The 20,882-nt window shown below is 46.0% G+C and overlaps 2 protein-coding genes across 2 annotated transcripts; one reads left to right on the top strand and one right to left on the bottom strand.

The window, feature by feature from the left end:
- The first annotated feature begins 33 nt into the window (after window positions 1-33).
- Window positions 34-3,784, top strand: LOC114428279 (solute carrier family 22 member 2-like). The gene is made up of 12 exons (XM_028396560.1): window positions 34-532; window positions 1,003-1,050; window positions 1,142-1,245; window positions 1,309-1,463; window positions 1,529-1,697; window positions 1,822-1,936; window positions 2,266-2,366; window positions 2,442-2,656; window positions 2,733-2,841; window positions 2,922-3,034; window positions 3,369-3,468; window positions 3,626-3,784. Exons 1-12 carry the CDS (start codon window positions 179-181, stop codon window positions 3,708-3,710), a joined length of 1,668 nt encoding a protein of 555 aa, XP_028252361.1. The 5' UTR covers window positions 34-178; the 3' UTR covers window positions 3,711-3,784.
- plg (plasminogen) lies at window positions 3,706-11,256 on the bottom strand. The gene is made up of 18 exons (XM_028396559.1): window positions 11,101-11,256; window positions 9,679-9,814; window positions 9,492-9,598; window positions 9,143-9,257; window positions 8,921-9,060; window positions 8,008-8,128; window positions 7,809-7,927; window positions 7,563-7,725; window positions 7,344-7,468; window positions 7,098-7,257; window positions 6,609-6,793; window positions 6,383-6,531; window positions 6,213-6,306; window positions 5,274-5,388; window positions 5,115-5,189; window positions 4,892-5,032; window positions 4,120-4,372; window positions 3,706-4,036 (listed from the first exon to the last, which is right to left on the bottom strand). The coding sequence occupies exons 1-18, from the start codon at window positions 11,147-11,149 to the stop codon at window positions 3,875-3,877; spliced, it is 2,409 nt and encodes an 802-aa protein (XP_028252360.1). The 5' UTR covers window positions 11,150-11,256; the 3' UTR covers window positions 3,706-3,874.
- Between the last annotated feature and the right edge of the window lie 9,626 nt (window positions 11,257-20,882).

A 20,882-nucleotide genomic window follows, 5' to 3' on the forward strand; every position in this document is an offset into this window, starting at 1 on the left:
TCGAGTCCATTAAACAGTAACATGCTCTTACCTCCTGTGCAGCTTTAAGCTTCATGTTCAGTGGGCCCTTTTGGACTTTAGCTCCGGGTTGTCCTGCAGTGAAGCGGTGCGTGGAGCTCACAGAATCTGCACCGATCCACAGCCTGTTGAGCAGTTCAACATTTTCACACACATAGTGATGGCGACCTTCGACGATCTCTTGGAGGAGGCCGGGTCGTTCGGCCGCTGTCAGAGGCGGATCTTCGCCCTGTTCTGTCTCTTGTCGTTGCCCTTCGCAGGCGTCTACGTCAGCATCATCTTCCAGGGTTTCACCCCTGACCACTGGTGCCGGGACGCCGCGCTGGTGGAGCGGAGGCAGGCATGCGGCTGGAGTCTGGCTGACAGCCGCATGCTGACGGCGCCTCTGGCCAACCGCTCAGGAGAGCTGCAGCCGAGCAGCTGCGAGCAGTACGAGGTGGACTGGAACACCACGGGGATCACCTGTGACGCTCAGGAGCTGGACCTGAGGGGAGTCCCACTGACAGCCTGCAAGGTCAGTTAGCTCAGGGGGGGTTAATCTGGTGGTCACGGTCTGCTGATTTTGCCTTAAATAATAATAAGCATGGTCACAAAAGCCACGGGTCGGTTTGTGTCACGGTTCTAAGGGGGGGTCATGGTCACACCCGCAGCTCGTTGAGGACAGTAACTGGAGAACGATACCTTCTTTATGTCTCCAAAAGTCACCAGAGAGTCACTAGACCAGAGCCCCCAAGTTGCCTGGTATTAAAGGTTAGAAATATGGGAAAATCCTCTGTGATAGTGACACCTGTGGCCAATAAGTGAACTGCAATGTGCACCCACTGATGTTAGCTCTAATGTCTAAAATTAGCTCATGTTCTCATTTTTATCATTTTATTTGTTTACACTAAAAAGAGACACAGAAGCTTGCTGATTGTGGCAGACATCTTGCTAACTGCTAGCCGGCGCTGTGCTGAATTCAGTGTTTTGCTTGTGTCTTTAAAGGATGGCTGGGAGTATCAGTATGAAGGCAGGAAGTCGTTTGTCACAGAGGTGAGAGAACTCTTCAGCTGAGTCAGTATGAGCTAAACATCTTCCTGTTAATATTTGATGCTACACGCTTCCTGTTTATTTGTCTCTGTAGTTCGACTTGGTGTGTTCGGATGGATGGTGGGTGGACATGTACCAGTCCACTCTGAATGTCGGCTTCCTCATCGGCAGCTTCGCGTTTGGCTACTTTGCCGACAGGTGAGGAGGATATTGAACTGTTATTGTTTAATTTTGGAGTTATTAACATGTTTTCCTCGGCAGGTTTGGCAGGAAGTTGAGTTTCCTCATGTCCAACCTCATCAACGTGGTCGCAGGGATCACGGTGGCCTTGGCTCCAAACTACATCGCCATACTGGTGTTCCGGACCATCAACGGCTTCGCAGTAGCAGGAGGCTGGATGTCCGGCTACGTGCTGCGTAATGAGCGCTCTGACACATCGTTCTGAATAGAAATAAAACATTTTAATACTCTCCTCCTACAGTCACAGAGATCGTTGGGGTGGAGTACAGGCGGACGGTCGGAATCTTGTACCAGATGTTCTTCAGCATTGGCAACCTGATCCTGCCTCTGCTCGCCTACTACATCGTGGACTGGCGCTGGCTGCAGGTCGTCATCTCTGCCCCCTACATCCTCTTCCTGTCCTACTACTGGTATGTTCCTGTTGTAACTTCAAGCTGCAGACCTGCTGCTACATGGCTGAATGGTTAACTGCAGCTCAAAGTTCAGTACATGTGAAGAGGTGCTGAGGTCTGAGTTTGTGGTTTTGACCGACAGGTTCATCCCGGAGTCTCCGAGGTGGCTCATCTCTCAGAAGCGTTCCTCTGAAGCTTTTGAGATCACTGAAGCTATGGCCAAAGAGAACAAAAGGGAACTCTGCAAGAACTCAGAGGTAAATCCGACGAATGGGTTCTAAATGGGTGCCGTGGTTAGAAGGGTTTGAATCCAGCTCCGGCCTTTCCAGGTGGAGTTCGCACAGTTTCTCCGGATGCACGTTAGGTTGCTTGGGGACTGTGTGGGGGTGTGTGTGTGACTGGTTGTTGGTCTCTTTGTGTACCATTGACAACCGGGATTAGGTTCTAGCACCAGTATTTATGGCTAACTTCCATGTCATGTGACTCCATAAGCTAAATGTAGACCAACAGTCACCAGCTCCCCTTTAACATCTGCTGAAGTTTGAGTTTCTGTGTTACTGATTTCACATCCTTGGCCTTGTTCCAGACTCTGACTGATGATGAAACCGACTCCACCTCTGCGTCTTTGCTGGACCTGGTCAGAACTCCAAACATGAGAAAACACACGTTCATCCTCATGTTCAACTGGTCAGTAGACCTCATGAATAAACCTGATGGATCAGAGGACTGAGGCTGTGTGTGACTCAGTCCTGGTCTCTGCAGGTTCACCAGTGCTGTGGTGTATCAGGGACTCATCATGCGGGTGGGGATCGCCGGAGGAAACGTCTACATAGACTTCCTCATCTCCGGCCTGGTGGAGTTCCCCGCCGCCTTCCTCATCCTCTTCACCATTGACCGGATCGGCCGCCGCCTCCCGTTCGCCACCGCCAACATCGTCGCCGGAGCCTCCTGCGTTGTTGCTGCCTTCATCCCTGACAGTGAGTTTGGTTCAGAAATAAACCTTCATGGTGTAAACACCGTCTGCTGCTCCTCCTCCTCTCTGTCCCCCCTCAGGTATGTTCTGGTTTAAGACGGTGGTGGCCTGCATCGGTCGACTGGGGATCACCATGGCCTTTGAGATGGTGGCGTTTGTGAACATGGAGCTCTACCCGACCTTTGTCAGGTGAGGATCTGATCGCCTGTGTGCTGAAGGTTTGAGGGTTTTTCTTGACATGAAGCTGAGATGAACCTGTTGGACCACAGGAACCTGGGGGTGTCGGTCTGCTCCACGCTGAGTGCCATCGGAGGCATCGTGTCGCCTTTCCTGCTCTACAGACTGGCCGTCGTCTGGCAGGAGCTGCCGCTCATCATCTTCGGTGGGTTCCTGCTGTTGTTTCTATAGTTTTTAAGGATACATGTCATTTTTTAAACCCTGAAATACACTGCTACCCTGCTAAGCTAGGCTAGTTAGCTTTGTCAAATTAATGTCTTTTGTTAATTTTAGGCTGCATGGTAAAGACAGCAACTGTGTGAGCTAACATGACATGTAGCTGCAAACCTGTTTTTGTCGGTGTGAACTGATGAGCTCTAATCAATTAGTAGGTCTAAGGTTGCAGAAGTAAGCGCTACTATTATTCTAGCTAGGCTAGCTGTTAGCATGCTGTTTTATTGTAGTGTTCTTGTTAATCTCCACGTTGATTCTCGGTGCAGGAGTGGTGGCGGTGGTGGCTGGAGGGTTGGTGCTGCTGCTGCCTGAAACCAGAGGAGCTCCTCTCCCTGACACCATCGATGACGTGGAGTTCCCCGACAGGTGAGAGGTCCAGTTAATGTACGCTCAGTTTATCAGCTGCACCCTCAGGAGCCTGAATCGACAGCTTCTGAGGATGATAATGTTCTGTCTGAAGCCGCAGCACAGACATGTTCATGTATATGAACATAAATATGTTTGTGTTTTTTTTTCTCCACAGGAAACGGAAAAATCAAGCAGAGACTCAACAAATGAAGCTTTTAAAATCAGACGTGACAAACAACAAGGAACCAGCAACCGTATGATTCTCCTTTTACTTAATCAGATCAGAAACAAGGAAGCTGTTTCTACACATGCTCTATAAAGTATGACTTCCACACTTCCTCTGTATTAAGTTGTTTTTCACCTCTTTATGGAAAACGTTACATAAAAAGTCATCATGTCACAGCAGAACTCTCTGGGCCCGTTTTTAATTGGCTTGGATTGTTCTCTCAATCCAGTCAACAAACTTCGAGACTCGAGCGTAGACGCCAGGTTTCATGGCGTTCGCGCATCCCAAACCCCACGATGTGACGCCCTGCAGGATGAACCGGTTCTGGGCATTACACACCAGAGGACCTCCACTGTCACCCTGCAGGTGGAGACAAAAACACACGTTGGGATGGATGGATTCTAACATGCAGCAACAACCAGACAGACGCACGGATGTCATACCTGACAGCTGTCCACTCCCCCCTCGATGTTTCCGGCACACATCTCGTGGTCCTTGACGCGGCCGTTGAGGTAGGATGGACGATTGCAGACCTTGTTCTCGATCACAGGGAACCCAGCTTCCTTAAGGATGCCCGCGCCTTGCGTGCCTTGAGTCTCACCCCATCCAGTAACATAACACTCTGTTCCACTGGGAACTACGTAGTCCTTCTCCGGCAGACAAGCTGGCAGCACTTTCTCGTTTATTAGGGCAGGTCTGGAAAAAAGGAACACACAAACAGTTGATGTTGTTTCATCCATATAGTATAAGTAGGAATGTCCCGCCCAGGTTCTTTGCCGTGTGTGTGTCTGTCAGGCAGAGAGTGTGTGTGAGAGAGAGACAGAGAGTGTCTGTCTCTCTCTCACTGTCTGTCTGTCTCTCTCTCACACTGTCTGTCTGTCTCTCTCACACACTGTCTGTCTGTCTCTCTCTCACAGACAGAGAGACACTGGGTAGACACTGGGAGAGAGAGACAGAGTGTGTGAGAGAGAGAGAGAGAGTGTGTGTCTCACACACTCTCTCTCTCTCTCTCACACACACTGTCTCTCTCTCACACACACTGTCTCTCACACTCTCTGAGAGTGTGTGAGAGAGACAGTGTGTGTGTGAGAGAGACAGTCTCTCTCTCACACACCGTCTCTCTCACACACCGTCTCTCTGCTCACACACCCAGAGAGTGTGTGTGAGAGACAGACAGTGTGTGTGTGTGTGGTGGTGCTGTTGTAGGTGCTGCACCTGTCCAGTTTAAGCAGAGCGATGTCGGCTCCGTTGGGACCCAGCAGCAGCTTCTCCAGTCTCCTCTCCTGCTTTGACGGCTCATTGGCTCTCTCAGTGTGGATACCCAGTACAACCTGATAGTCTGAAGGCCGCTTGGACCTACAGGACACACACACACACACATTACCCAGTGTAACTGTTGGTGCAGGGCTTGGTCTTTAGATGGCGTTCATGCTCTCACCTCTCCAGGCAGTGGGCCGCTGTCAGGACCCACTGAGAGTCGATCAGAGTTCCTCCACAGAAATGGATTCCTGTCCTGGTACACAGACGGACTGCTTAACATCTAAATATAGATGATCACTGTTGGCATAACACTAACACCTACAAGTGTTTTACTCACCTGGTCCTGAGGCTGATTTGCCAGGGCCACGAATGAGGTTTAGACGTGCAGCCGCCGACAATGCGACCGAAACAGCGCTTTGGTTTGGTGACTGGTGTCCCGCATTGCAGTCCAGCTACAAATAAATGCTCACAGTCAGAAATTCTCACATAAACAACGAACGATGAAGAGTTCACAGCCTCATCAGACATAAAAACTGAGGCTTTAACTCCTGCCTGGAGGAGAATGATTTGGTTTGACCTGAGGGTGGCGCCATCTAATGGTGGTTCCACAGACTGCATGTAAAAAGGAAACATTTCTTTCTGTTTTAATCTACCGGCCTTCAAGCATGTTTATTATCGAGTTGGACATTTTATCATGAAGGTCAATGAGGAGCCACCCCAAGTGGCCATTGCAGGAACTGCAGTTTTGATACTTTCATATTGCCAGCTATTCTTCAGTAACCATGGCAACACTAAGACAGAAACGGGTTCACCCGTAGGACAAAACTCCCAGGGACTGACAGTGATGGTGAAACTTAACATTAAACAACCACTCCACAGCACAGGAGAGCCAGACTCAGCTGTTCACCTCCACCTCAAAGAGAAAGGACACTGAGGACAATAATGTCCACATCTTAGACAGGACAGATGGTCTGAAAGAGGAGTCAGGCCTCAGACATCATCTTTCTACCACATACAATGCAGCTTCCATCCATTCCCAGGAAGGTTCACTCCAAGTCACATGCTCACAGAAGGAACATTGGACTGTCCACCTGTAGTCTCATAGTCGTTAGCCACACATCAGACACAGACAGTCAGACCAACACAAGTACTGGACATTTTAACATGGAGGTCTATGGGGACTGACTCACTTTTGGAGACACCCACGAATGACCAGCAGAGGAACTGCAGTTTCTGCTGCCTGAGTAGATATTTGAGGGGTTAAATAGTAACATACCACAGTCAGGGATCTGGCAGTAGTCCCATTTCTTGTTACTGTCGGTAGTGTAGCACCACGGCCCGTTCACGTCGTTATCTGGGTTTCTGCAGCTCTAACAGCAAAAAACAACAGGTTGGTAAATAAGAAGGAAAAAAGTTTCTGTGCCCGACAGACAGACACACACTCACATTTCCCTCCAGACCCTTGTCGGGGTGAGTTTGTGGGGTGAAGCTGTTGTGTTGGTGAGGAGTCTGAGCGCTCCACGCCTGGCAGGTCACACCAAGTATTGTGATAGAAGTTGGCCCTCGGTATGATTCTCCGTTTCCATCCTTACAGTCTGAAACGGTCATAGAGAAAAGACAGGGTAAGACATGCAGACGGAATGTGACGCACACTGTAAGGACAGACGTTCACCTGTCTCTGTGGGGGTCTGGGCGCTGGTGGGGGGCTGAACTCTAGGAGGAATGGGGACTGGTGCGGGATTGGACATGGTGCATTTCTCCAGGTTACAGTACTCCCAGCGCACTTTGGGGTCCATGGTGTAACACCAGGGTGCTCGGTCCCCATCAGGGTTCCTGCATAGATTCCTCCGAAGGTCCCTGCAGAGAAAGCAGACCAGGATCCTCAGGACTGAATCTCAACAGGAGAGGGACAACTGATCTGTGTTGGCTTGTTTCTGTGAACCCTCAGTTGGACTATATCACTAATATGTATTAACACATAAGAAGTTATTGGTTCCTGCAGAGAGGCGTGGGCCATCGATATATAATTGTGGGGACTTAAAGTCCTGCCAGGTGAGTCCCTAAAATGAGCCGTCTTAAGGCAGACATTTGAGGGAAACACTGATGGACTCTTCTGGAAGCTCTGAACTCTGCTGTGAATGAACTGTTGTGTGATGCTCACGCTGTGGGGAGGTTCTCTGGAGTTTTGTTATGGCTGTGTGGAGTCATGGAGCTCCAGAACTGACATTTTTTTCCACTGATGGTCTCCGACGTTATACCCCGATAACTGGCGCCGTTCCCCTCATAGCAGTCCTCCCCATCGGGGGGGATCACCGCGTCGTCTGCAGCAGGAGACCAGATAAATGGAGAGAAGCAGCTTCATACATAACAGGAGGCGGGCGGTAGGAAGGCGGCTGTGTTTACATACCTGGTGCCGGTGCGTCCCCACAGCGCGGCACGTTGCAGTACTCCCAGCGGGTGTTGGGGTCCGTTGTGTAACACCAGGGCCTCCTCTCGTTGTCGGGGTTACGGCAGTAGTTACCGTCCAGCCCTCTGACAAAGCACAGCACAGGCAAACCATTAAGACTCAGTCAGCAGTCATGATGGAGACCACAGTTCAGGTGTGGTGTGGCTGTGGAGCTCTTACTTGCAGGGGTAGTTATCAGGGGAGCGGTTGTGTTTATGCGGCGTCTGAGCCGACCAGCTCTGGCACGTTTTTCCAGACTCGGTCACAGCAATGGTTCCTCTGTACGACGCACCTTCACCAGAGGTGCAAGTCAGCTCTGGGATGATGGTGGGAGGTGGAGATGCTGAAGACAGAAGGTGAGACATGGGGACATGAGGGTATTCATATAGGGAGACTATAAAGATAACCTGAAACCTGAGGACTTACTGCAGCGGGGTATGGCGCAGAAGTCCCAGCGTTTGGATGGGCTGGTGGTGAAGCACCATGGTCGGGGATCTCCATCAGGGTTCCTGCAGTAGTTCTCCTCGAGGTACTTCTCTGGAAGTCTGTGGACGGCAGACACACAAGAGTTCACTGACCCAGAAAACGTCCTCCTCTTTTATTCCGAGGGCACTGCTGATCTTACGCGCTGGGGTTGTAGCCGTGGTTGTGAGGCGTTTGGGAGTCCCAGGCCTGGCAGGTGAAGCCGTTTTCTGTGGTGGAGATCTTTCCTCTGTAGTCCTCACCGCTGCAGTGAATACACTCCTCTGTACAGGGACAGCCAAGGACACATCGGTCTAGCCTCATGTTGTACTGGTGCCGATCATGGTTACAGTCACATTACAAGCTACATTGTTCAATGCAGATTTTTTTATGTGGTTTAGATTTCCCGGTCTTGATGGTTTACCTTCATGTTGCACAGCCACAAATCAGATATGTATCTAAATTTACAGCCACGTCCTGAGAGTCTGATTCTAGAAGTTCATAATTGGAGCTTTATAATCACACAGACCCATAAAAAGATCAGATCTGAATTGCTCCTTCATCCTCTCTGTCCTGACTCCCTCTTCCCTCTCTCTCCTTCATCCTCTCTGTCCTGTCTCCCTCTTCTTCTCCTCCTCTACCCGGCCGACTCTCCTTATCAGCCAGGTCCTGCTCAAGGTTTCTTCCTGTTAAAGGGAGTTTTTCATGACACTGTTGCTCTTGAGGGGGTTCAGGCTCTGGGTCTCTGTGAAGAGCTTTGAGGCAATTCTGTGCGCTACATAAATAAAACTGAATTGAATTGAGTAGCAACTCTACCCTGAACCTCTCCGTGCTCACCTAATTCTGAAGAGGAAGCCCAGCCATCCTGTGGAGGAATCTAATTTCCAGCACTTGTATTTGCGGTCATTCCCCAGATGTCACTACCACAGGTGGGGACAACGACCCACTGGTTAATTAAAGAGCTTTCAAGGCCAGCTTCATCCCCCAGTCCCTTTGATCCGTCAAAACTGTCTAAACATATGTTGGACCCTCTAATAAGATGGCAGCATCAGTATAAACACACAAATGAATGTTACCAGAGCAGCTGGGTACCATGCAGTGCTCCCAGCGGGTGTTGGGGTCAGTGGTGTAACACCAGGGTCCCCCGCTGTCCCCATCAGGGTTTCTGCAGAAGTTGGACTCCAGGTCTGCTAGAGGGTGAGTCTGCGGCGTGATGCTGCAGCAGACAGAAAAAAAAGACATTAATGAGTGCAGGAACTCACACTCAGCATGAAATGAAATGAAACATGGATGCATACTTTGGCCTGTGTGGGTATTTGGCTTCCCATCGCTGACACAGTTTCCCTGATTTTGTTCTGGTCTTTGTTCCTCTGTAATCTGTTCCGTCTCTATTGACACACTCCAGGAGATATTCTAGACAGGACATCAACAAAAATCTATAAAATCGCTGATCTGAGCCCACGTATATCCAGTTTTATCCCTGGACCTGGAGTCTGATTAGCTTGCAGTCCAGCTCTGTGTTTGTTCTTTGTGGTCCAAACATCAGTGATTGTACAACAGAAGTTGAACATTAACCACAGCATAACAAAAACAAGCAAACATGGAGTGAAGTGGAGCAGAAGCAGACAAACATCAATCTGTACTCACCACTTTTTTCGTATAAAGCTGTGCTGCTTCTGCGCAGGACAGTCTCAGTTTTAGAGTTAGCTGCTGCCGTCCAGCACTCCTGGTCCTTCTCGATGAACATGAAAGCTCTGTGAAAAGCAGGCATCAGGAATTTATGTCCAGATTTGTAAAAAAAACAATTAAGTGAAGACGTAAAGGTTGACCTCACCTGCAGGTGAAGGACGTCTCAGTGTTACATTTGGTGGCACAATCGGTCACTGCGCTGACTGAGTACTGTCGTTTTTGCAGCGAGAGGATCCACGCCCCCTCAGTTTTGGAGTAGCCGTCCACCTCAGTACCACCAACTGGCATCAGAGACAAATACACCAACAAGTTTATGAACAAGGAAAACAGCCGAGCATGTTATCACATAAACAACAATCACAACACAGAATACACCAAAACTGGAGTTCCTCTAATGGCCACTAGAGGCTGGTGCCAAAAGTGAGTCGATCCTTGCAGACCTCCATGTTAAAATGTCCAAGTTCAAAGCAGAAATAAACACGTTTACAGAGGATAAAATATCAGATGTTACAATAAAAAATGGATGATGAACAAGAAATAGATGTGTCAGTGCTGATGTGACAGCGTGCCAGGTAGAGCGTCTGCAGTTGAACTGTCCACTCACAACAACAACAACAACACAATCACAAGAAAACACTCCACGCTTCAGTCCATTGATTGAATCAACACCACAGGTTTTCTCAAAGTGTCTGTGTGAAGGGGGATCAGCCTGCCGGGGGTGGACTTTGAATGATGTGTCACTGAAACCACACAACACAATTCAAACACACACAAAAAAAATCAAGATCGAGTCAGCTTTTGTGATTTTTGTTTCGTTTGCCTGTCAAACAATTTGACTGTGTGAGAAATAAGAGATTTTTATTATCTTAACATGAGAAGCTGGACTCAAACAGAGTCTTGTTTATAATGTAAAGATGCACATTTGTAGTAAGTAATTAGCATCATCTGCATTTAACCAATGTGTCAGACTTTACTTTCAGTGTTCATGCTAAGCTAACCACCTCTTAGCTGTGGCTTTACACATGTCAGCAGTGTTTAAGTTAACTGCTTGATTGGACCTAAAAGGAACTTTTCATCCACAGTACTGTAGGACCTAAGATTGAACCCTGTGGGACACCACAGCTGGAGACAAAGAGAAGATAAATACATATTCTGAGCATTTGTTTTTCTGATTTCTGTCCAATTCTGGCAAATCATAAATTTTTAACAAATCTTTTATCATAAAGTTATTTTATAGTCGCATTAACCTCAGCTGTCATGTATCACATGTTTGTGTGATTGAAGTCCAGACTCCATGTTTGTTCAAAGACATATTTTCAGTTTTCAGTCTTTCAGGCACCTTAATGAGATTTTTTTCTGATATGTGGGTGAAGTAATTACCTGAATTATATCGGCTCTTTTCACATCTTAAAAACATGCCAACCTTTTTTTCCAATACATCCAGGTTTGACTTCAGAGTAACACACTGACGAAACGTGCTAACATCTGTCTGTTATTTCTGCTGTAGTGTCTAATGACGGCTCTGTTTTGGATCATTATTAGTTAAAGAAATGTGGCAGCATCTTACCAGTGCAGATAAAAGCTCCGAGGAGGAAAGCTGCTGTGTACAGGTCCATGGCGGGGCCCTGGTCCTAGCAGCTCACAGTGTTCTAACTGACAGAGGTAGCTCCTGTTATTGGGCTCTTCTCAGAGTATCAGGACAACAAGCAGGACGGCTCAATTGTTAGTCAATCATTGGCCCGACAAGGACGACACAAGAGCAACAGGTCAAAATCCTCCTTTCAGGGAGAGGAATCAGCCGCATCCTTTCAGACCTGTCACTGAATGTTTCATACTGTAACACACCAGTTTAACCCTCGCCTGTGGCACAGCAGAGCGGCAGCACCTCTGTCTGTGTCCGCAGGCTTATTTACACCTTCCACACAAGAGCTAACGCCTCCTGAGCTTCCACCTCTTCAACGATCATGCGACCTTCTCTGATCAACAAATTAATCTTCAAAAAGTCCAGATGTCGTGTTTAACAAGTCATTATGGGAGGGTTGGGGGTCTAAGGTTAACATTTCATTTATAACATTTGAGTATTAGTAGTTAAAAAACACAGACCTGATGTTCAGTCTGAGGGTAAATACTATGTGATCAATAGCTCTACAGTTAATCTTCAGCTAGCAGGGATCAATGCCCTCCATTGCAACACATGATTACAAAATAACCTGCCTTAGACCGATCAGTGCCTGACAGGAGCCGGCAGTGTTCAGAGCTCAGAGGGCCACACAAAAAGGCTTCACTGTAGATGTCATGTGTTCAGTGGTACCAATAAAGCGGTGGTAGTTCCACCAGAGTGTGTGCAGCGGGCTACAGGACCTACGATCAATAACACAGCACTTCAGAGAGGAACCAAAATAGACGTGCATCAAATATAGAGCCTGATTATCCGACGTTTACCATATGTAAGAATCAGTTCAGAGCGTTTTGCTGCTTCGGGCGGGGGAGGAGCTCTCGGTCGCTCATTGAGGACAGTAACTGCACAACGATTGAAGTCACTACAGATTTGTCCCTAGTTGCTTTTGGGAAGTCGCCAGATTTAGTGAGAGAGTCACCAAGATGGGAACTCTCGCCTCTGTGCCAGTGAGAAATAAATGCCTCCTTGCATGACGTGCCTGTCCTGAACCCAATAAAACCCACGCCTGGAACTGAGATACGTGAACCAAACGATTTGATTTTTTTGGTCCCATGCCCAGTAAATACATCACAGTGGGCATAAATAGGAACAGGCTTTATCCATATTATGCACTGATTTTTGAATGTTTCTAGTTACTTTTGAGCAACAAGCGACATCTTTTAGTATTCCTCATTTAGACGTACATTTTTAAATAAATTAAAGGTCTCAAAATGAGATTTAAAGCTGTTGTTACAGTGCTGCTGTCTGAGGTCAGGTAGGGGTTTCCACAGCTAAGGGGCCCGGAACAGCCCCCTCAGTGACAGGTCTTCTCTAAATACGGCCCTGCTGGAGGATCTCAGGCAACAGTTCTCTGGGAGTCAGTAAGTCACATGAGTGGGTCGGGACCAGGTCGATCATTCAGGGCTTTAAAAACAAACAGTAAAATCTATTAAATCAACTCTAAAACATAAGATTTATCTGAGATTCATGTAGAGGATTCTGCCCCCTCTCTGGATGTGGATTATAACTAGACCGACTTTGTTATTAACTGTAAGGTTGTTTCAGGTTCTTTACATGTTATTCTCTTCAACAATGAACCCACCGCTCTGTGTAACACCCATTAACGGCCTGTAGAGGGGGCTATCGTTCACTAACCTTGAGGGATTTTACCCCTAAAACAAACCCCTTCAGCTCCCCTTGCTTCACCTGAGCTGAGAGTAACCACAAAGGACGCCTCATTGTCGCAGCCTGTGAAAAGAAAGCGAGGACAAACGGATGAAGTCGACAAGGTGGTGTCAAGGATGGAGGAAAAAAAAAAAACATGAAGTTATTGATGATAATTACAATAAACTGTTCAGAGTTAGTGGATGATTTGCGTTCAAAAGGCCTCAGCGCTGAATGGCAGCACACAGCATGATACAATTAGAGTGATCCTGATGGGGCAGGCGGGTCAAAGGGCTCAGGAGTGCCACTACAACTTTCAATGTTACCATTGTGCAGGAGGAATCTCGTTCAGTTCGTCCTTAAGCCTTCTTCAAAGGTCAGGCACTAACAATCCACTGAAAACAGGAAGGATGGTTTGATTGAAAACACACGGAGACGCAGAGCAGTGTGTGGATGAGTGACGGAGCTCCACATCGGGCTGAATCCTTCAGAGCTTTGTTGTGGCGGACCTTGATGGGAAATAACATGATGAAAGTGTAAAACCCCTGTAAGCAGTTTATAAGAGCTTCGAGGCTCTCACTGATACATACAGTGAGAAATGAGCTGTTATTCTCATTAACATATAATCTGTGCTAATCCTTCAGATTTACACATCACAACTTTGAGTGTAATTGTGTAGCTGTCATCGTTTTATATTTACAGGATATGCTACATACAAACAGCAGGTCACACACAGACTGTGGATGGACCACTAACGGGGTCAGCCTCAGGTTTCTGAAGAGGTCCTTATGGGACGCTCAAACAGTCGCCATGTTGCGAACACATCCAGCTACGCCACAAACACACACACACCAGCTGGAGACCGACATGACAAAGAACACCTTGACCAAATTCAGAGAGTCTTTGGTGAAATTCAGCCAGTTTACACTGTAGACCTGCTGCTTTAACCTCCCCTGAATTTCACCAAACAATTCAGCATCTGCACGGCTTACAAATCCAGTGGTTCCCCTACCATTATAATAGGGGGACGGACAGAAGGACGGGGGACTCTACACCTCACGAAGGCCGAGAACCTAACCCTAGCTCTGACGGAGCTCTAGCAGTTTGTTTTTTTAAAATCACTGTCCATATATTTTCGGACGGTTCAGAATTTAACATCTATCTGGACTCATCTAGAATTATCTTGAAGACCAAAACTTGATCTCCATCACAGGAAATATCACAGGTGTAAAATAATCACATAGGTTACATTTCCAACCAAACTGGTCACACTCTTGAGCCCTGCCCCCTAGAGTTAGATAAGTAAACTGACTTCTGTGTGAGTGCATGCATTGTGTTGGTCTGGCAGCGCGACCTACTCCACAAGAAGAACTTTCTTCTTACTCACAAGAACAAGAACAAAGTTCTCTGTTCTCATGGAGTATGGAACAGCCTCAACTCAGCACAACCAGTCTGTGTGTGTGTAAATTAGATGCAAGCTGTAGACCTGCTCTATAGGAAAGGTAACCGACTGTTGTTATAATCTGGTTAAAATTATGAAATTAAAATAAAATAAAATTTGAGCTGGGGTCTGAACTCATATAGAAAAAAATTAAATTAAATATTTAATATTCAAAAACAACATGAAGCTCCATACCTGATATACAACAAGGTGGCAGACGTACGGTGAGTAGGCGCCTCCCACCATGTTCAGCTCCTGATAAACACAGCAGATGTTAGCGGCAGTTTACATCAACACCACGTTTAAGTATAACAAGACACACGCCAGACTCAGCAGGACTCTCACAAAACGTCTCATAAAACAACATAAAACAGTTTAAACCCACAAACGTGCCAGTAGAAACTCACTTTCCTGGTGTCTGGCTCTGTGCTCCCATCCTCAAACCCTGACAGAAGGCTTTACATCTGAGGGACACGGGACTACTGATCAGTCGTCTGAAAAATGTGTCGTTACATTTAATATCCTCCGTTTGATAGCTGTGAAATGAATTTGTTTCTGAACACGAGCAGAGACACAGAGAAGAACTCACAGGAGTGAACAAGACACTCCGGCACAAAGGAGGAGGCGAGGGTGACATGACACAGGTGAACACAATCAGGGCGGGGCAGGCGATCACACAGGGCGGGAACACAACAGGAAGTAAAACACAGACTATCAAAATAAAACACGGGGTTAATCAAAACAAAAACAGAGAAAACAAAGAGCTCAGCATCGTGACACCTTCTTGGAACGGCCAGAAAATATGTTGTAAATAATAAAGTTAATGAAGTATTTTTTACGATGATCCACCTGAGGAGGTCCATGAGGACTGCTGGAGCCAGCCTCAAGTGGCCATAGAAGGTACTGCAGTTCTTAAATCGGCTTCATTGCTGAGCCCTGGATGCTGGTGTTGGTTTGTTTTCTGTGGGTTTGGGACTCTGGATGATTCTTAAGAACTCAGGCAGCCATCTTGTTTGTGGGTTTTGATTTTGCACAGAGAAGCTCTATTAACAGACGCTGTGAGCGATAAAAGACAGAGAGGGCAACAAAGGGGCAGAGTGAAAGGAGAGGGCCGCCACAGTCTGAGTAATTAATGGGCTTAAATCTGCCGTATCTGTGAATCCACTGCTGGAGCCTGTGGCCCGTCCTTGGCCCACCTGTCTGAAAGGGTCTGCTGAATTTATTCATAATGGCCTTTAAACTTAGATCAGACCGTTTCACTGAATCAGATGGACTGTTAATGGGCTCTTCAGTTTATTAAACAACATTTCAAGTTATGATTTAATCTCAGGCATAAGGAGAAATAATCATCCTGTTTCCTGGAGGAAGCTCCTTCATGTCTCATTGTTTCACTGAGAGACAGAGTGCACGGGGCTTTGTGATCCGCTGCTGCAAGTTGAAGGTCAGTCTTCTCCCATTAAGAGCAAGCACAACAATACTTCACACAGGAGATGGAGAGAGAGGGAGAGGTGTGGGCTCTGTCCAAGGTTCGCTGCTCAATCAATATCCCACTGTGAGGGCCCGCTTTAGAAAATGTCCATTTGCTTTAAAAAAAAAAAATCTACAACAAGCAAAGGATTAAAGGCTTTTTAGGAGATGTGACCAGTTGTATCATTTCTGTAGCACTGAATTATTGAAACAAGTGTTTTGTGTAAGTCTGGTTTAGTTTTATTCTTTAAAACATTTAAAGTAATGTAGCCCTCCTTTTGTGTAGATGGGCTACAAGCTGTTGCATCTACTTCGTCTTTTCTTTAATAACTCCACACAAGGTGTACACAGTAACAACAACAACCAGCGCTTGGCGCTCTCCTCACTCTCTCTGTCCTTCAACTAAACGTTCCCCCGTCCAACAACAACCAAGGAGGAACCAATATTCAAGAACCTAACCCCACATTCAAAAATCTGGCAAATAATAAAGAAATAAAAATATTAATGAAAAACCAAAAATACAAATAATGTCAATAATATAACATTACAGAAATAATGGCTTCAAATCACATATTCAAATAATAAAACTAAACATAAACAAGACAATACAAAACACTGTTACAGTACCATGAGCTGTGTTCTTACAGTTTAAAGGTTCCAGACCTCTGTGTAACGCACTATGGGGCTGGGGGGGGCCTGACTGCGGCCATAGATGTAATAAAGCAACAAAAGAAGGTTCGGCTATGGAGCCTGAGTGTGTGAATAAGACACCAAACAAAAGAATAGAGCTCAAATAAATATATTATTATTATGTAATAAGCAGATATGCAATAGGACAGTAATAGCAAGTTATGAATTACAATAAAGGTATATATCACTACATAATATATATATATATATATATATATATATATCACTACGTAATATATATATATATATATATTACGTAGTGAATAAATCATAATAAATAAACAATACTATTGGTCCTACAGCATATAACACTCAGGTTATCTTAATGATAACTTTTATACATAAATCAATCATTCAAGTTTCAAGTAACGGGTAAAGTTACAGGTCAAGTTAATGATAAAGTGCATTTTATAATAAATCAAATTAAATTAGCAATAAGCTAATCACAGTTTCAAATAACATTTAAATGTTTAAGCAATGTCGATGGGTCAATTCAGAAGTTCCATAGGCCGGTTTGGCTTTAACCAGAAAAGTAACAAAAACAATGCAAAACGAACAAAACAACCAATAATAAACTATTCAGTCAACACTTTAACACTCTGCCTAACGTTCGGCCATAAAAGTAACAAAAATATCACGGTCTATTAAAATAAAAGACCGGTATTAACAGCATTAGCTACGCTAGCTTAGCCATTAGCCTAGCGGTTAGCCTATAGGCTTTTAAAATGGGCGACCGCGGCACCGCATGCGATGATAAAACAAAGTTCGTAGTTGCAATAAATGACGCACCGCTAAGTGGATATTTACGGAAATGATGTAGATTCAATCGGCGGAGTTTGTTTGGGTCATGAAGCAGTTTAATCGTTAATTTTTGCCAGAATGCTAACCGGAGCACGCCAACCACAGGGACAGCAGCAGCCATGGCGCAAGAGGAAACGCGGGGTTGTGCCCCCGGAAGTTAAAGGGAACACACCCCGCCACAATAAAGCGGTGACAGGAAGTGAGATGCTAACACTTGTAGCCGCATAGCAAACTCCACCTACACTCCACAGGTGTGTGTTATCGAGCTAACATCCTCGACACCAACCTGACATGTGATAAAATAATCATCTTCACACCTCGGCCACATTTTTCAACACTCAACAAGCTTCTTGCTGCTTCGTGCTGCTCAGTGGGTGTAACTACTAACCAAGCTAAGCGTAGCCAGCTAGCTGTAAGTTAGCCGCGCTCCCGTTACTTAGTGCTATCGACTTCATAAATGTTAGCTTCAGTAAACAGGTCTTTTGTATAGAGCAAGCTAGCACATTGATGTTTTTACAATATCCTGGAAGTTTGAATAAATGTTGTTATGCAGTGTTTTATTACATTATAGAAGTTTAGAAGCTAGCATGCTAGCAAGCTCGGTGATGCAGCACGCAACCCTCTTTGCACAAATTAATGTTTTTTTTTAATTTAATTTCAAATTCTTACATAATTGAACATTAATTAGTTCCTACAGTTTAATTTTTTAAGGAGGATTTAATGTTACTTTAAGCCTGAATATATTTTATTGACAGAATTGGTTTAAATTCGAAAACTTAGCATCTGTCTTAGCTGCTACATTTAAGCTAGCTGGCCTTTCGCAACATGGAGCGCTGGGTTTACAGAGCGCAAGAGCCCGATAACGTCTATCAATCAATATCCGACTATGAAGTTTAAACAGTAAACCAATAAATTGCTAATTTTAGCTTCTGACTTAGCATGCGGACAGTAGACTGGTGTCTGCAGGGGCTCTCTAGATGGCGCTAAACCACACAACATACACAACATACAGGAAACAGTGGATTTATTAACAGCCATCCGATGCCACTGAAATAATAAAAAATAATATTAATTATTAATAAATCCTCTTCTGGCCAGTCCACAAACAAGAATTCCTTTCTGGCTGCATAATCATTCATTTTCCTCCTAACCAAAAACCCATCAAGCCTCAGGAAGGTATCATGGTCATTTGGTATTATGGACATGAAAAAGCTCTTTGAAAGTATCAACTCTTTGTGTTTTCTTTTTTTTCAATTATAACCTCGTGGGACAGAAGGTCCTGGCAGATGGACGCAGAGTGATGGAACATTAACGACAACAAAAAAAGATTGTTCCTTAAATTGAGCGCATTTTTCCTTTGATTAAAGCGCCGCTTAAGTGACTCGCCCTTGACTGGAACATTGTGGAGCTCTGTGCTTTTGAAGGATGTGTGATTAAACACCGCGCGCCTCTGAAACCACACACAGTGCAGGTATTTCTCCTCCTCTGTGTGCGGCTGCAGGGCTTTTTTACAACTGTTGCACATGGACGTGAAAAATAGAGTGAAAGCGCGCCTTCGACCCTCAGCATCACGCACATGCTTCACGCCTTCAGCACTTTTTGTATGCCGGATAAAAAAGAAAGGAGAAGAAGAAGAAGAAGAAGAAATGTGTGGATAAAAATGCTAAACAGGTTAGCGTCATTGTGTCAGAGCCTTGTTATTATCAGGGAGGAGAGGCAGCGCGCCGCCCTCTTGACTGAAAGGGAAAATATTTCCTCCTTTGGGTGAGTGCTTGTTATAGAAACCTTTTTGTCCACGTTGGAGGCTTCAGGCCGGAAAAATCAAACCTTCCTATTCACAGGCTGCACATAAAACAGACTGTTGACGGCCTTTACTTAACTTTACTTCATTCTGATGAAGAACTTCTCCATCAGCACCGCCATGGCGGCCTCAGTGTCACAGTTATATCCACGCCTTGTGTTGTTTCAGTAACACAACACAATGCATCCCCATGTAGACAAATTTGCTGCACAAATATGCACACACACACACACACACAGAGTCCAGTGTGCTGGGCCCAGCTGTCTCCGGCTCTGCCATTACTGTAAGAGAACACCCCGGCCGGCGCTGTAACCCGCTCTATCAATCTCCCTCTGTGTGACAGAAGCTATGCCCACCTGTTCTCCCACAGTCCGCACGCAGACACTCGCAGGCCGCGGCTCAACATGCGACTTCAGGACTCAGGTTCAGTCTGCTGTCAGAGTGCACTGAGCGCCGGAACAATGGGCCCAAAGACCCGGAAACGCACCAGGTTCAGGGCTTTAAGCATGTAAAGTTTCTACACTATATAGACACAAGTATGTGGACAGGATCTTCATTTAAATCCTCTGAAGTTCCAGGACATTGTCCACTGGTTTGTCCATAAAATGACAGATTACACTGATTGATTAATCTTGGATTATTTAATGATGCAAACAACCATGACGCAGACTGCAGCGTTAGGTTTTCCACCTTAAAACTGACCAGCTGAAGCCAGTGTCCATTTACTTTTGGCCACATGGTGATTCTTTTAGTGCGTCTTCCTCTCAGCAGCTGCAGTAGAACACATGGATCTGGACCTTGGTCTTACATCCTGCTCAGAGACCGACACCGTGTTTGCAGCAGAGCTGATAAAGCTGCTGCTGCTGGGTGTATTTGCAGCACCTCAGACTGCCGCAGCGTTTTAAACAGAGGGGATCAGGTTTCCTCACGCTGCCTCCGTTTGTTTTCTCAGACCTGCTTCGGTCCTGCAGGCCGAGGAATGCTGAGCTGCTCCAACAGCTCCAACAAGACCAAACTGTCACTGGCGTTCATTTCATCAGATTATTATTTATTACAGCCTGCTGTCACGTTCAGAGGGCGACACAGAGCCTTCAGTGAAAGAGTTAACACACCACAGTTGGGTCTCTTAGGTCCCCGTTCACACTGGAGAAAGTTAATCCTGCTAGAGTAGTAGTAGCAGCGTATGTGCATGTGTCGTGCGTTTTTTTTTTTTGTCCCGTGTCGCTCGTTTTTTTCGGTTCTAAAAGCAGTTTATTCCTTTGTAGCCCTGTGGAAAATAAACTCGGGGCAAAGCTGTCGTAGTTGGACGGTTGTTTACATCTGGCTTTTGTACGCAACCCCGACACTGTCCCCGTGAACCCAGATCCACCTCCATGTGGTGATATATATGCAGGATATATGCAGATATGGCCCGAATCCCGCTCTAGCCGGATTGATTTCCCCAGTGTGAACAGGGTCTAACAGATCAATACTGATCGGGCCTAATGGGTCCTAATGGGTCCTACTGTCTCTCCTCTTGTATCCATCCTGACATGTTATCTGGGCCCTGTCGTAAAGTCACATGGTCATGTGATATGATGTCCCTTCATGTGGCCCCTCGATCCCACAACATGCTGTGTTATTGCCATATATCTTATAGGGCCCTCAATAAAGTAACCTGTCATATACCGTATCACATGTCTTAATAGGACCCAAATCATATACTGTGGGGAATGTTATTAACCCCTGGTTGTCTTGGGGGGGGGGGCAGTTGAACAGGCAGCGCTCCACTCTGGATTGGACATCAGGAAGACTCCTATCACATCACACTATTACCAATTTAAATTT

The sequence above is a fragment of the Parambassis ranga genome, chromosome 24, assembly GCF_900634625.1.
Source record: "Parambassis ranga chromosome 24, fParRan2.1, whole genome shotgun sequence".
Lineage (NCBI taxonomy): Eukaryota > Metazoa > Chordata > Actinopteri > Ambassidae > Parambassis > Parambassis ranga.

Bases quoted from the DNA above. Each gene is read 5' to 3' on its own strand.
- LOC114428279 (XM_028396560.1), top strand. From the start codon at position 179: ATGGCGACCTTCGACGATCTCTTGGAGGAGGCCGGGTCGTTCGGCCGC. The intron at 1,246-1,308 runs GTGAGGAGGATA...TTTCCTCGGCAG, and splicing joins TTTGGCTACTTTGCCGACAG to GTTTGGCAGGAAGTTGAGTT. The intron at 2,657-2,732 runs GTGAGTTTGGTT...GTCCCCCCTCAG, and splicing joins TGCTGCCTTCATCCCTGACA to GTATGTTCTGGTTTAAGACG.
- plg (XM_028396559.1), bottom strand. From the start codon at position 11,149: ATGGACCTGTACACAGCAGCTTTCCTCCTCGGAGCTTTTATCTGCACT. The intron at 7,726-7,808 runs GTAAGTCCTCAG...TTCTGTCTTCAG, and splicing joins CTGCGCCATACCCCGCTGCA to CATCTCCACCTCCCACCATC. The intron at 7,469-7,562 runs GTAAGAGCTCCA...GTGCTTTGTCAG, and splicing joins CCTGATAACTACCCCTGCAA to AGGGCTGGACGGTAACTACT.